The sequence below is a fragment of the Myotis nattereri genome (genome assembly GCF_964212035.1).
Source record: "Myotis nattereri genome assembly, chromosome: 10".
NCBI classification, from domain to species: Eukaryota; Metazoa; Chordata; class Mammalia; order Chiroptera; family Vespertilionidae; genus Myotis; species Myotis nattereri.
In genome coordinates, this window is record NC_138085.1 from 42,898,941 (window position 1) to 42,915,458 (window position 16,518).

The window sequence follows — 16,518 nt, forward strand, 5'->3', positions numbered from 1 at the left end:
GTGATTTGCCCAAGATCACACAGAGAGGACAACTTAGAGTCGAGTCTCCTGGTTTCTCAGTCTGTATTTTTTCGCAGCATATTGAGACCTGTTCAAACTGATAGTTCAAACATTCTGCATTTCATAAAATGGTTTCACAGTCATTGTTGCATTTGATGTTCACATCCACCTCTGATGTGGTGTTCACATCCGCCTCATGATGTAGGTATTGTTTTCTCCATTTTACATATAAGGGACCCAAGGCTAAAAGAGGTTAAATGATATGCCCATTGTTATGCAGTTGGTAGGTAGGGAGCTAGTGCTCAAATATAGTTTTCTTTGATTCTAAGTCCTGGTGTCTCTAAGATATTATTACCCTTAGAAGTCCACTGTGGGAGTTTTTAATATTTGTTTTTCTACTCAAGTTTGTTTAAGTTCTGACCCTTGGCTTTATCTTTCTTACACCTTTCTCAACATCTGTCCCATTTCCCTATCCACCTCCCTCCCCCAGGTTATAGCCTCCCCAAATGTGAGCGCTTTTATATTATCAGTTCTCTCCCCAGCATAAAAGCTTCTTTCTAGCACAGTGATTTTCAACCATTGTACCGCAAGAATTTTAAAAACATGCAGTACCTGACTATTTAGTCAGGAGTACTGACTCTTTTGCCTTAGATTGTCAAGTAAAAAAAAAAAAAATGACAACAGCCAACACAACAATAGCCTTCTGGTATAAATGAATCAAAATTATACCTATTTTTTAGTCAGATTGGCCAAAAACATAATATATTTCTGGGTGTGCCACAGAATTTTAATAATTGGTTTATGTGTGCCATGGATGAAAAGGCTGAAAATCATTCTCTAGCAGGATACTAGTGAAAAGCCACGGGTCCAGAATGGAATACCTTGGAGGTATGTCACAGAGAAGGACATGGGGCCAGTCGCTTTGCTTCCTGTTTTGCATTTCATGGAGGCTGTGCCAGGCATATTTTGGAAATATCCCCGAAGCTTGTTTATTTTGGCCTTAGCCTCAAGTCAGCTGTCCTCCCTAAGGTACATTTTCAGAGGACAACCACTCTGATCTGAGTGGGTCGGCTCCCTGGACCGCTCTAATGAATGGAAGTCACCACCTGGGGCTTAGCACCATCACAAGAAAAGGCAGACCATACAGCAGTCCTCCCCGTATTAATGTGGATCGATTTGGCTCTGACTTAAAGAAACTCCAAAATTATAGTGGCTTCTGTAAGATAGATGTTTATTTTTTTCTTTAAGTAAATAGAGTCTGGGGTAAGTAGTGCAGGGATGATAGTGCAGTTCTGCTCCACAAAGTCCTCAGGTGCCCGGGCTTCTTCATGCTCACCACTCTGCCATCCCTCAGGCTGTGGCCATGACCTCATGGACCAATGTGGCAGCATCCCTGTTCCAAGCAGCAGGATCAAGGAATGACCAAAGAAGAAGAGAGACAAAGGGCATGTACCAGTTATTTCTTAAGGTTTCTAGCAACTGCCACATAACGATCTGTGTATATAACACTTAAGGCCAGAACTTAGACACATGGCCACACCTGATTATAAGAGAGACTGGGCAATTTGGTTTTTACTATAGGTGACTCTATGCCGAGGTAAATATTGTATTACCATGGGGAAAAACAAATGTGTGTATTGGCGGAAATGGAGTTCCTGTCACACTCCCCAAATACTTCAAATTGAATTATTTACTTATTTCTTTTAATTGCCTTATTGGATTAATTTATTTGCATACTTTTTATAGTAGAAAGACCATTTGACAGCTAGTTCTAACCAAGTTTGAGTTCCCTCTACATCTGAAAACAACCTGCTTCAAACCCCTCTTTGCATCATCACCCAAAGTGTATTCTGGGAAATTCTAGGAAACGTTAGGTAGAAGGGCCACAAGGTCAAAGAGATTTGAGAAACACTGCATTCTATACAGTGCTTTCTTTAAGGGTCTCTATACACATGAAAGGTTCTGCTGAAATTTTAAAACATTTTCCCATGAAATCTTTATTTAAAACATCTAGTAACACAGAATGCCTGCTGGGAAATGTTGAGTAAGCAAATCTAGAAGGTTTGGATGAGTGTGGAGAACAAAGCTAATCCATCATGTACTCTGCCCCTCCCCCATTTTCTCACACATTAATATGAATCTTTGTTTTTTCTTTTCCTCTTCTAGACTGACAGATCCCATTCCCACCACAGAGACTTCCATTGCACCCCGCCAGAGGCCTAAAGCTGGGCAGACTCAGCCAAACCCAGGAATCCTTCCCATCCAGCCAGCCCTGACACCTCGAAAGAGGGCCACGGTTCAGCCCCCACCTCAGGCTGCAGGTACACCTCTTTGTTATCCTGGATAATGAGAAGTCTTGGAAAGCCTAATTTTGCTTCAGGAATGGAATACAGAGCTACATAAAGAACAATAGTTTTCTGCCCTGGCCAGGTGACTCGGTGGAGTGCCATCCTGTACAGCAAAAGATTGCAGGTTTGATTCCCGTTCAGGGTACATACCTAGGTTGAGGGTTTGAGCCCTGGTCGGGGCACATACAGAAAGCAACCTATTGTGTTCTCTCTCTCTCTCTCTCTCTTTCTCTCTCTCTCTCTCTCTCCCCCACTCTGTCTTCCTTTCTCTCTAAAAATCAGTTAAAAAACATATCCTCACATGAGGATTAAAAAAAGAAGAATGGTTTTCTTTAAGGACCAAGAGGTAAGCTGCCCTTGAAATTATATGGCAGGAGGCTGGTGAAAGGGGAGGCCTGTCATTGAATTCTGCAGGGGATCACCAAGACCACCGAAGCCTGTGGCCTCTATTTTTTCTAGTCCTGGCCCTAATTTTGTGCCCTGGCCCATCATCCCAGACCTACCTCTTTATTTTATATACTTTTCTTTGCCTCTAAACACCAGGACACACCTCTTTTTGACATAGAGGAATTATTTCTTTAATTCTGTCTCTTGAAGTGTCTGTCACCACTCTGTGCTTTGGTATTCTTTCTGGTGAGGTGACTAAGTTTTGTTTCATAAAGAGGACTGATCCAAATTATCAAGTAACTGAACTCAGCCATCACTTCCCTTACCAGGCAGCTGTTTTTGGTAAATTTGGTAGCCATTTACTTACAAGGCATCCAGACTGGAATTGTGCAACCTACATATAAAACATCAAAGAATGCTTTTATTCTGCAGAATGTCAACAAGTACAAAGATTGTATGTATATACATTAGCATCAAAGGCTAGTTAAATTTGTAGATAATCAAGATACTGACTAAAGGAGTAATTGACTAAATGGGTTGGTGAATAAAGAAAAGCTTTTTGAAGGAGGCAAATATAGAATTGTTTGTTGAAACTTGTTTTGAAAAATATGAAGTGCAGCTCAGCCAACATAGCTCAGTGGTTGAGCGTTGACCTATGAACCAGGAGGTCACGGTCAATTCCTGGTCAGGGCACATGCCCGGGTTGTGAGCTCTATCCCCAGTGTGGAGCATGGAGAAGACAGCCAATCAATGATTCTCTTTCATTATTGATGTTTCCATCTCTCCCTCTCTCTCTTTCCCTTCCTCTCTGAAATCAATAAAAATATATATATATTTAAAAGTACATAGATTAGCAAGAAGAAAGGACATTCCAGGTGCAAAGACAGTGAGGAGCACATGGATTTGGGGATTATCTGTCCACTTAGCACCCCCTCTCTCTTATGTTGGCAAGAAAGGAAGTCATTTTTGGAATAGTGTTGAGCTCTTACATGGAATTTATTCTCATTGCAGGACCCAGCAATCAGCCTGGTCTTTTAGCCAGTGTTCCCCAATCAAAAACTCAGCCCCCACCCAGCCAACCTCTACCACAGTCCCAGCCCAAGCAGCCTCAGGCTCCACCCACCCCACAACAGACGCCTTCCACTCCTGCCCAGGGTCTGCCCTCTCAGGCCCAGGCCACACCCCAGCACCAGCAGCAACTCTTCCTCAAGCAGCAACAGCAGCAGCAGCAGCAGCCGCAGCAGCAGCAACAACAGCCACCACCACCATCACAGCAGCCAGCAGGCACATTTTACCAGCAGCAGCAGCCACAGACACAGGCTCAACAGGTGAGGTGGTCAGAGTGTGACCTTTGCAGTGCATATCCCAGTCATCACTGTGAAAAGACCCTCTAGGTCAGTGGTTCTCAACTTTCTTAATGCTGCGACCCTTTAATACAGTTCTTCATGTTGTGGTGACCCCCAGTTTCATGGTTACAGATTGAACATAATTAAAGCATGGTGATTAATCACAAAAACAATATGTAGTTATATATGTGTTTTCCGATGATCTTAGGCGACCCCTGTGAAAGGGTCGTTCGACCCCCAAAGGGGTCACGACCCACAGGTTGAGAACCGCTGTTCTAGGTACAGAAATCTGCCTTAGGAAGCCTTGGGAAGACTGATCCATTAATGACCTCATCACTGCTTCTCCTAGATGTAAATACTGTAAAGCACTGCAGAGTGGAGCAATCACAGGACCACTCTGCCCCTTTCACCTTTCTTCTCAGGCCTTGGGAATTCTTCCCCTGACTGAGGAACTTCAGGAAGGGAGCTAATTTTTAAGAACTCTTTTTTTTCCTCTCTCTCACACACAACTACAAGACCATTATCATACTGAAACAAAATACAATAATTTCTTATCAAATATCCAGAAGTGTTTAGCCCTTTATCATGTCTCATAATTAAAGTTGGCTTGTTTGAATCAGGATCCAAAGTCCACATATTGTATTTAGTGTGATTTTTTTTCATTATATTTTCTTATATTTTCTTATATTTTTTACATATTTTACTTTGAACATATTCATTTTATAACGAGTACTATATCTTTCATCTTTTAAGTCCCTTTTTAACCATAGGTACCCTCTCCCTTTTTTACCCCCTTTTGTCTTTTTTTTTTTTTTTTTTTTTAAGAAACTGGGTCACTTGTCCTGTAGAATTTTCCACATTCTGGATTTGGTTGATGGCATCCCTGTGGTGATGTTTAATATGTTTCTCCATCCCCTGTGTAAACTGGTAATTTCCTGAGGCTTGCTCAGTATTCCATTCAGTTTGATTGCTCTTTGTTTTTCTGGTTATATCACATCAGGGGCATATAATGTCTGGTTGTCCTCTCTTTTAATAATATTAAGATTAATAAATGGGTTTGGTGTTGTCCATTTGATCCATTCATTTGATGTTCCCCATCAGCTTAGCAGTCATTGCTAATCATTTCCTAAGTCTATTCATTAGGGATGGCAAAATGGTAATATTCTAGCATTTCCTCTTCATTTAAGGGCTGGAATTTATCTATAAAGAATTTTTTTCATCAACTATTTTATTACCCTAAGGTATTGTTTGTGTAGAAAGGGCAGAAAAATTTATGATTCTTTTCCTGTTTTTACCAGTTTTAGAATGAGTTTGTTCTAAGTATCATCCAAAGGTGAATAATGAGGTTTTTGTTTTAGTATCATTAGGAACTTGTGGATCTTAACATATTTGATATGTGTCCATACATTGTAGTTTTTAAAATTTTGTTTATTTTGATGCTCAAAGCATCCCAACTTTGTCCAGTGAAAGTCTTCAAATTGGCTCCTAGGTCCTTCAGCTGGGACTCCAGTAGTCTTTATGGTTTCCTTGTTATTCATTGTAACAAGCTGTTCCAGGCTCATTCTACCTGAAATCAGCCATTTCTCTAAAGAGCTTCATTTCCTTTTCATGGAAATGGTCTTTAGAGACCACATTTTTGGTGCTAGGGATACTCATTTGCTAATGGGTTAGTTATTGTTTTTAGACCTTTTTAATGGACAGTAGTTAGGAAATAAATTTTGTTTTCTTAATAGAATATATACCATGAATTCAAATTTATATTCCTAATTCAGATGTATAATTACAGGACTTTTGTTTAACTTCTTAGATTTTATATTTGTACTAGAGGTCCGGTGCACAGATTCGTGCACATTGAAAACAAATTAATTAGAAGAAATATTTTAGAAGCCATGGAGGGACTGTGGGAGGTTGGCGTATCCGGCCAGTCTGGCCCAGTCCTGATCTGCCTGACCCTAGCAGCAAGCTAACCTACCGGTTGGGGCATCTGCCCCCTGGTTGTCAGTGCACTGTCATAGCAACTGGTCGAAGGGTTGGAGAGACAATTAGCATATTAAGCTTTATATATATATATATATATTTTTTTTTCCTAATTGAAGTCTTGATTCCTAATAACATTAACATAATTACTTATTTGATTTATAGTTTCAAGAAAACAATACTAATAGGATTACTGAAAATAGTTTAAGATTTCTTTGCCCTCTTTACCCTCAGAATGTTTAGCATATTATTTTCTGGGGAGTTTGGCTATTAATTTGACACATGGGTTTCTTTGCTTCATTTTGCTTTTGATTTTTAGTTATTGACTTTTAAATTTTGTTTTAATTTTGTTTTGCAAACATGTAAAATATTTACATAGTTTCAAAGTTAAATCCGCAAAATTCTGTCCCTTCCATCCCTTATATAGAGGTAGTCCTCATTCCTATTTACAACTAGAGAATTGGGTATATAGGATAGTTTATTCAATCAGTCCCCTGTTGATAGACTTTTGGTTGTTTCCAGCATTTCACAGTTATAAATAGGCAACTATTTACTGACATCTGCTTCTTTGCTAACCCTTTAACTTTACCTCATTAGGCAAACAATATCCTGTCAATTAGCTCTATAATGAAGTAAAGCTATTTAGGACGTTAAGAGACAAGATCTTGGAGTTTTGTTCATCAGTAGGCCCTTGTTTGAGCTCTATTTGTGTGCCTAGCACATAGTCCTTAGTGGGTAGGAGAAAGACAGAAAAGAAGTTTCTCTATTTTTTGGATGCCTTATAAGAGAATATAACTTGACACAATTCATTACCAATATATAATAAAATGCCATTAAGTATAATAATCTGAATATTTTGAATGTTTAAAGTTGGAGAGTTAGTAAAGATAGAGCTAGTGGGAAATAATTTTCAGAAAGAGATGGCCTTAATAGTTGGGTTAACATTTAGGGTTTTTTTTGTTTTGTTTTATTTTCAGTGCCGTCATTGCTTCATCCTGTTCATTTAGTGAAGAATTTTAATCTTGGCTACTTCTAAATCCCTTTAAGAGGAGAATTACTTCTGTGATTGGGAGATCATTTATTAGCTTCTGTTACACTCCCATGTATGGAGTCACAGATGTGTAGTGAGATGGACACCCTCAGGCGTGGCATAGAAGCCCACATGGGAGCTGGTCTGCAGTACAGGAGGCAGCATAGTGTAGTGGATGGAGCCTGGCAGTGTAAGGTGCTGCTCTGTTTGTTTTAATGTCTTCAGGTTCCCCTCAGGAGTTTCAGGCCAAGTTACAAGACTTCTGCCTTCCTTTGCCTTTGGCTTCATCACTGGTCTTAGTTGTTACTGCGACAGGTTTTTATTTACCTCCTCATTTCTTGCTCCTTTCTCCTGCTTAGTTTCAGGCAGTACACCCAGCAACCCAGCAACCAGCAATTGCCCAGTTCCCTGTGGTGTCCCAAGGAAGCTCTCAACAGCAGCTGATACAGAACTTTTACCAGCAGCAGCAGCAGCAGCAGCAGCAGGCCACAAACCTGCATCAGCAACAGCTGCTGACTCAGCAGGCTGCTGTGCAGCAGAAGCCTGCTGTAGCAGCCGGACAGCAGCCCCAGGCTCAGCCAGCTGCAGCTCCGCAGCAGTCCCCTGCCCAGGAGCCAGTGGTAAGAATCAGCCAGGACTCGGAGAGCAAAAGAAGAGGAGAATGCAGTGAGGGCTTGGGAAACAGGCTGCAGCAGCTGGCTGTTGGCCTCTGGCCTAGAACTAGGCTGATTCCCCACCTTGTGATTAAAATATTTGATCTTTTCTTGATATAGTCAAGAACAGGATGAGGTAATCCGTCAATGGTAGAGGTTTTTTAAAAAATAACTCTAGGCTACTGATGAAGATTTAATTTATTACTTTGAAATTAGGATGGCAGAAAGAGCTGTTCATTTTCTCTCGTGTTGAGCAGCCAAGGACCTAGGTAGGATTAGAATTAGTCCCTTTCCCTTCTTCAAGGGGCAGCTTGGCCATTATGGCCTTTTCTGTCTTTGGAGGTTCATAGGAACCCCCACATTTACCCTGAGTTCTGACAGTGTTGTGTTTATTCTTTGTCTTGGATGACATTATTGGCCACCTCAATCGAGTGTACCATACAGCACCCTTCAAGGGGGCCTGCATGCCTGGGACCATTTGCCATGGCCTAATCCCTTTGGACACCAGAGTATCTAAGTATTGTTCGAGCCCAATTGTCAGTATAGAAATTGAGCGTGTCTACATTTAGATAATGTCTGAATATCATCCGAATCACTACATCCTCTCCTGATAGACCTCTACTGTTTCAACATCCTCAAACACATTGTGTTTTGGCCTTTAATAAATGCCTTTAATTTTGTACTCACAGTTTTCTGAGTGATAGTGATAGATAATTTTATAGTGATAGAAAAAGACATTTTACATACCCAGCCAATAGAATATAACAGCTACTGTCTTATTCCCAGGGAAGTCTAACTACTAGACGAATGATAGGAAACCATCTTTTTGAGGACTGAGTTCTACTAGAGTTTTGTGGCCCATCTTAAAGCAGAAAACCTACATTGCTTCCAAAGGAAGCAGTGCCGTAAATAGATTTTCTTCTTTAAGTCTCAGCTAAGTATGTGTTCAGTGTCTTTACACCTTGGTTTCTGAAACAACTCTAGTCTTCCCGCAGGAGTGAAGTAGATAGCTACTCTCTGTATTTTTAATAAGAGATAAAGTTCCTCCTGTTAAATGAAAAAGGGCTTTTAAAAAAATTACCATATGATGTAGCTAATTGAGATCTTTCTTTTTTAAAATATATATTTTTTATTGATTTCAGAGAGGAAGGGAGAGAGATAGAAATATCAATGATGAGAGAGAATCATGGATTGGCTGCCTCCTGCACACCCCCTACTGGGGGAGGGGTCAAGTCCGCCACCCGGGCATGTGCCCTTGTCTGAAATCGAACCTGAGACCCTTTTGTCCGCAGGCCAGTGCTCTATCCACTGAGCCAAACTGGCTAGGGCGCTAATTGAGATCTTCATTATCTAGTCCAGTCCCCTCACTTCATGGAATTGGAAACTGTGGCCCAGCACAGAAAGTCATTACCTAAGACACACAGACGGATAGCAGCAGAGCTGGGACCAGAGCAGAGTCCTGAGGTGTGTTCAGGATGATAATAATAGTTGCTTATCTGGGGGGATGAGGTGATAAACTTCCTGCAGGCCACACTTCTTATGAGGTTCTCTCTGCTTTCCCCAGACAAAACTATCCACTCTCTTGGGAATGAATTGTGAAATTTCTCCATGTTCCTTGGATTAAAAAAAAAATGCTTTCTTTAGTGGTAGTTGGTTAAGGGGGTGGCGAGGGAACAGGAGCAGAACATGCTTGTGCCAGGAGCTGGAGAGCTTCCCAGCTTTGACCATCTCTTTCCCAATGACTCTTGGCAGAACTTACCTAGAGAAGCAGGTGAGTGAATGTAAAGTACACACTGCAGCCCTAGCCAGTTTGGCTCAGTGGATAGAGCTTCAGCCTGTGGACTGAAGGGTCCCAGGTTCGATTTCGGTCAAGGGAACATGCCCGGGTTGTGGGCTTGATCCCCAGTACAGGGCATACAGGAGGCAGCTGATCAATGATTCTCTCTCATCATTGATATTTCTATCTCTCTCTTCCTCTCCCTTCCTCTCTAAAATCAATAAAAATATATTAAAACAAATATATACATTGCAGCCCTCTTAAAGCAATAATCTACAAAGGGAAATGGTTGTATGCCATAGATGTTTGTGGCCGTCTTATTTAAAATGGCCAAAAGAATGTCCATTTTAAATCGTTCAATAACCAAAAAAAATAAATAACCCAACTGCAGCCATTAAAAATCAGAATAGCTTCTGTAGTCTTATGCTTTGGGCTAATTTGCATATGGTTACCCTGTACATTGTCATTGATGAAGATTGAAATATATATTCTATATAATAAAAGTCTAATATGCAAATTGTCCCCTTGACTGGGAATTCATCCAGGAGTTCGACCAGGGGGCGGGGCTGGCTGGCTAACAACCGTGGCCCTTCCCCCCAGCCAGCCAGGCCCGATGGGGGTGGCCAGCCGGACCCCACTCGAACACGAATTCGTGTGCCGGGTCTCTAGTATGTATGTGTGCACACACACACACACACACACACACACGAGATAAATACCGTATTGGTATCAGTCCCAAAGTTGCCGTTCAGGTTGTGAAAGCCCAGTGGTGTGTTTTTTTCAGGATGTTATTATTAAACTCAGCCATTTAAATTCTATGTTAGCTCTCGTGTGGCATTTTTTTGTTATGCTAATCTGTTTGTTGTTTTGGAACATTTTTCACTTATCTTCCTAGCAGATACAAGCCCCAGTAAGACAACAGCCAACAGTTCAGACAACCCCACCTCCTACCGTCCAGGGACAGAAAGTCGGATCTCTTACTCCCCCATCATCCCCCAAGACCCAACGTGCTGGACACAGGCGGATTCTCAGTGACGTAACCCACAGTGCAGTCTTTGGGGTCCCTGCCAGCAAATCAACCCAGCTGCTCCAGGCAGCTGCAGCTGAGGCCAGTCTCAATAAGTCCAAGTATGTGATGCTTCTCCTTTATTCTTCTTACTTTACTTTGTGGGCAAGGTCTGCTGTGGACTGTTACTGTGTGATTCTTTGCATATGTTTGTGTGTAGATGTATATGCAGTGGTATGCATCTGTGTTTAATAAGAAACTGAATTTGCCTGTAGTGCATAAACCATACTGATCTTAAGAAATAATTTCCTATTTGTGTCACTGGTTCCATTCTCTCATCTAGTCCATATTTTCACAGAGTATTTTCTAAACCAGCCGTGGGCAAACTACGGCCCGCGGGCCGGATCCGGCCCGTTTGAAATGAATAAAACTATTGAAAAAAAAGACCGTACCCTTTTATGTAATGATGTTTACTTTGAATTTATATTAGTTCACACAAACACTCCATCCATGCTTTTGTTCCGGCCCTCCGGTCCAGTTTAAGAACCCACTGTGGCCCTCGAGTCAAAAAGTTTGCCCACCCCTGTTCTAAACTCTTGATCTGACCAAGTTTTCATGCTGAAAATCTTTCATCCCCCCATCCCCACTCCAACACCCCTCAGGTTGCCTGTGGGATACTATCTGAACTCATTGGTTAACAGACCAAAGACCTATTGCATCACATTGGTGGACTTGTCATTCTCCATCTTCACAAGCGCTTTGTTCAGCCTATGCCAGTGATGGCGAACCTTTTGAGCTCAGTGTGTCAGCATTTTGAAAAACGCTAACTTAACTCTGCTGCTGTGTCACATATAGAAATTTTTTGATATTTGCAACCATAGTAAAACAAAGACTTATATTTTTGATATTTATTTTATATATTTAAATGCCGTTTAACAAAGAAAAATCAACCAAAAAAATGAGTTCACGTGTCACCTCTGACATGTGTGTCATAGGTTCGCCATCACCGGCCTCGGCCCTCTCCCTTAACTGCACTGTCCTCCTTGTCCACCAAGGAGGTGCTTATCTATTCATCAAGATCAATGTCAGAGGCCACCTCTCCTTTAAACCTTCCTCTGGTGTCATTTATAATTTGTTGTGCACGTATCCCATTGTTTTATCATTATTTATTCGTATGCCTATATGAGTATCTCATCTAGTTGACTTAGCCTGAGAGTTCCTCCAAGACAAGGATTATATCTTATCCAACCTTTGCAAATCCAGTGACTGGCTCCGGGTCTGATATAAAGTAGATGTACATTGCAATGAATGTTTGTGGAGTAAATGCAATTTCAGGCCCTCAGCTTTCTTGGAACCATATACTCTAATGTTAAAAATCTTTAACTCAGTAGCTAAATGCAAAGGGCATCAAGAGAGACTTAGAATAAAATTAAGTAGTGGTACCTAGAAGCACAAGATAGTGGCCTTTATTTCTCTTTAACTGTGATAGGTGACCAAGTTGTATGCATGCTAGATCCAACAGATGGGAGGCAGCTTGAACAGGCATCAGTCCCAGCCCTCCGGGGTCCATTATTGTGGGCTATAGTGGGCGCCGTAAGCTACACAATAGGTTGCTTTGGAATCTTGAATTGAAAGGACTTGCAGGCGAGACCAAAAATCTAAGGAAGAGATTAAAGAAGTAGTGGGAGATAGTGAATCATTAAGAAAATGGAAACATTTATTTTACACAGTGGAAAGGGATCTATCGGGACTGTCCAGTTGCCGTGGAAAGCCCTTTTAGAAAACCACTGTGGAAAATAATGGTTTGACTCGGAAAAGAATTTGCTCTTGAAACAAAGAGAAAATAGGTTGAACCTTTTCAACTTTTATATGTCTTCTTATTTCGTGGGGGTGGGAACTTACCTAGGTCTGCAACCACCACTCCATCAGGCTCTCCTCGGACTTCCCAGCAAAACGTTTATAATCCTTCAGAAGGTTCTACGTGGAATCCCTTTGATGATGACAATTTCTCCAAACTCACAGCTGAAGAACTGCTAAATAAGGACTTTGCCAAGCTGGGGGAAGGTGAGTAATTGGTGTCTTTGTGATTCTTGAAACCTTATTCTAGAGGAGTATACATGTAAAAATGTAGACTTGGGACCCTGGCTCGTGTGGCTAAGCGGATAGAGCATTGGCCCATGGACCGAAGGGTCTTGGGTTCATTCCTGGTCAAGGGCATGTACCTGGGTTGCAGGTTTGGGCCCCTGTCAGGGCACATGCGGGAGGCAACTGATCAGTGTTTCTTGCTCTCCCCCTCCCTTCCATTCTCTCTAAAATCAGTGGCAAAAAAATATCCTTGGGTGAGGACTAAAATAAATGTAGTATTGGGCCCCACAAAGGTTTGATATTTTTTAATTTCTTTTTTTTATTCAAGTATAGTTGGTATACAATCTTGTATTGGTTATGTTAGTTTCAGGTGCACAATATAGTGATTTGACATTTTATACCTTACAATGTGATTTTGAAGTATGAGTACAAATCAATTTGTATTTTACTGGAGCACTGAAGTCTTCATCCTCAGGAAATCCTAGTCTCCTATAGGTGGTGGCAAGGAGAAGGGAAAACTTTTAGGAAAGATTGGATAGTATAGATTGGGATGAGAGTGTCATGCATGGTCATTTCTTGTAGGAATATGATGGTTCCCTTGTCCTAAGGGGATTTATTGTCCCAGAAAATTGTAACTGCTTACCCATGAGAGAGTGCCCTCATAGAGAAACTGAATCTTTGACTATGATCAGAGTTCTTTATTACTGAGAAGGTGCCTTTCTGCTTGCAAACCCACAGTCTGATTTGGAAGGCAGGAGACACACATGCACACACACACTTTGGAAAACAACAATTCTACTGTATGATACAGTTCAAAGCGTATCTCAGGGTAAAGGAATGAACAGAACCAAGAGAATTTAGAGCAAACATTTTAACTATTTGACTAATAGTTTAACTGTTGTTTTATAGATATCTTTTTAAAATTTGTATTGCTTTCTTGTCTTTTCAAACAGAAGATAGAGCATAGGATTTAACTTTCTTTGATGATTCATTATCAGATTATTTCATTGTTATGTGTGCCAGTTATTGTTCTAGACTGTAAAAGAAATACCTTTAGGACTCTTGAAAACTATAGTATTTTTGCATTCAAGTAAATGACCTGCCCAAGTTTTTAAATTTTTTTAAATAAGTTTTTTGTTGTTGGTGGTAGTTCTTTAAAATTGATTTTAGAGCAAGGAAGGCGGGGTGGGGGGGAGATAGAGAGAGAAAGAAACATTGATGTGTGAGAGAAACATCGATTGATTGCCTTCTGTACGTGCCCCAATCAGAGATTGAACCTGCAACCTGGGCATGTGCCCTGCTCGGGAATCCAACCCCCCACCTTTTGGTATACAAGACAGTTCCAACCACCTGAGCCAGGCCCCAAGTTTTTTTTTTTTAATTCTTGTGTCTATTTTGAATACTTTTCTGCCTCTCTTGTTCGGCTGTTGGCTTTTACATGAAGCTGCTGCATTGTGCCTGTCCCTCACAGCCTCTCACTATTGCCATCTCCATCACTCCCTCTTCTCATTTGCTTTCCTAAACTGCCTGCAACAGATCATTAAACTCATTACAATTATATAAAAACTAGGGGCCCAGTGCACGAATTCGTGCACTTTGAAAGGAACTGTGGGCCGCAAGGCTGCAGTGGGCACAGGGGCGGGTCTCATCTTCCGTGCTTCCGCCTGGCCCCTCCTGCCACAGCCCCCAGTTCCCTGTCTGCTGGCAGCCCCACTCCCGCTGCTCCCACGTGCTGATGGTGCCAGCCCAGTGCTGCTCGCACCTGCTAACGGTGTGGAGCGATTAGGGCCAGCGCCAGCAGTGGGTTCAAGAGGTGGCTGCCACCCCAATCACCCCTTAGAAGCAGGGAGCAGTGGAGAAGCCCTAAGGGATGATTGGGGTCGGCAGCCACTGCTTGCACCCACTGATGGTACCAAGCGATCAGGACCTGTGTCAGGCGCCAGCAGCAAGTGCGAGTACCCGGTGGGACCATGGTGCGTGGGAGCAAAGGATTTTCAGTAACCACCAAAAGCTCGTCCTGATGACAGTGACCAGTGCCCCGCCTTGGTCTGGCGCCCCTCGCCCACCTGCTTCACCATCCTGCCACAGCTGATGCTCGCCATGTTCCACATGTGCCCCCTGGTCAGCACACGTCACAGCGACCAGTTTTTCAGTTGTTCTATATATAAATAAATAGATTGAGTGAGGGCTGGAGGTATTCTGTTTGAGTGATGTGCTTTGGCTTTGGGGCTTTGGCTCTAGCTATCTCTTTTGCTGTTTTTTATTTTTAATTGTGGTAAAATGTACATAACAGAAATTACCATCTTAACCATTATATATATAATTGATTTCAGAAAGGAAGGGCAAGAGAGAGAGAGAGATAGAAACATAAATGATGAGAGAGAACCATTGATTGGCTGCCTCCTGCATGCCCCCTACTGGGGATCAAGCCTGCAACCCTGGCATGTGCCCCTGACTGGAATTGAACCCAGGACCCTTCAGTCTACAGGCCGACACTCTGTCCACTGATCCAAACTGACTAGGGCTTAATCATTTTTAAGTGTACAGATCAGTAGTGTTAATTACATTTGCATTGTGGTGCAGCCACTCTTTCCCTCTTCAAAACTGATGTGCTCTCTTTTTTGATTCTTAAAACCTCCTTCCATTTCTTAGTTGTTCTCTCAGCTGCTGTAGTGACTACAGAAGGACCTCTGAATGGCTGAGGTGTCACCATAACGCAGTAAAAAGGAATGAAGTCTAGAAGTCAGTGCAGAAAGTGCACTGGGGATGTGTTCTGTGATTCTGCTGGCGTGAACTGAATGGTGTTTTGTCCCTCCAGGCAAACATCCTGAGAAGCTTGGAGGCTCAGCTGAGAGTTTGATCCCAGGCTTTCAATCAACCCAAAGTGATGCTTTTGCCTCTTCTTCGTTTTCTGCTGGAAATGGTTAGTATGGCAAGCACCTGAAATACAAACTCACTCTTGTCACCTTCACACTGTTTTCCACTTCACAGATAACTCTAGCATACCAATGAGCCCAAAATCCTGGTGGTAACTTAATATTTTCCTTTATTCCAGAGATTTCCAATAAAAAAGATAGGGATAAAGAAAGATGTAGAGTCACTTTCAATTAAAATTACAGGATGATCTGGAAGTAATATATAGGATTTGTTCTATCTAGTCCATGGACATGTTTTAAGCAAATATTTCTAAATTTGAGGAACATCACCCTGAGACTCTGCTGAGCTGTGTATTTTTTGTTTGTTTTGTTAATCCTCACCCAAGGATATTTTTTCCATTGATTTTTAGAGGTTGGAAGGAAGGGAAGGAAGGAAAGAAAGAGAGAGAAACAGCAATGTGAGAGAGACACACTGATTGGTTGCCTCCTGTATGGGCCCCAACTGGGTCTGGGGATCGAACCTGCAATCCAGGTACATGCCCTTGACTGGGAATTGAACCCACGACCCTTCAGTGTACAGGCCAGTGCTCCAACCACTGAGCCACACCCGGCTGGGCATCACAAACTGAATATTAAAATGCATCATAAACAATGGTTAAGTAGAAACAAGGAGACCTGGGTTCTGATCCTAGGTCTGCTGATGCACCTCTGGCTAATCTCTTCTTCTGGGCTTTATTTCCTTTTCTGAAAAATAAGAAAATTGTTCTAGAAAATCCTAAGATCTCTTCAAACTCTAATATCCCATTGTGTGCATAGATTTCTGTAAATCTGTAAGTTTGTCAACTATAGAATAAATGCCAGTAGTATGTAAGATGCAGTCTAGAGATTAGGGGTTGTCTAACCTTGCAGGAGGCAAGAAGTCTGTCTCCTCCTGTCTGTCTGCCTAGCACTATATTAGACATTTGGTGATACAACAACCTCAAGAGGGTAATGGTTACATAGGAAGTACCTATATATATATGTTAGATTACAA

At 41.8% G+C, this 16,518-nt stretch overlaps 1 protein-coding gene across 1 annotated transcript in view; it reads left to right on the top strand.

The window, feature by feature from the left end:
• AAK1 (AP2 associated kinase 1) overlaps positions 1 to 16,518 on the top strand; it is a 128,231-nt gene that overhangs the window by 93,223 nt on the left and 18,490 nt on the right. The window contains exons 11-16 of the mRNA XM_081101248.1: positions 2,167 to 2,321; positions 3,747 to 4,063; positions 7,448 to 7,708; positions 10,414 to 10,646; positions 12,431 to 12,588; positions 15,428 to 15,532. Coding sequence (XP_080957374.1) covers positions 2,167 to 2,321; positions 3,747 to 4,063; positions 7,448 to 7,708; positions 10,414 to 10,646; positions 12,431 to 12,588; positions 15,428 to 15,532 — 1,229 coding nt within the window. The remainder of the gene's footprint in view (positions 1 to 2,166; positions 2,322 to 3,746; positions 4,064 to 7,447; positions 7,709 to 10,413; positions 10,647 to 12,430; positions 12,589 to 15,427; positions 15,533 to 16,518) is intronic.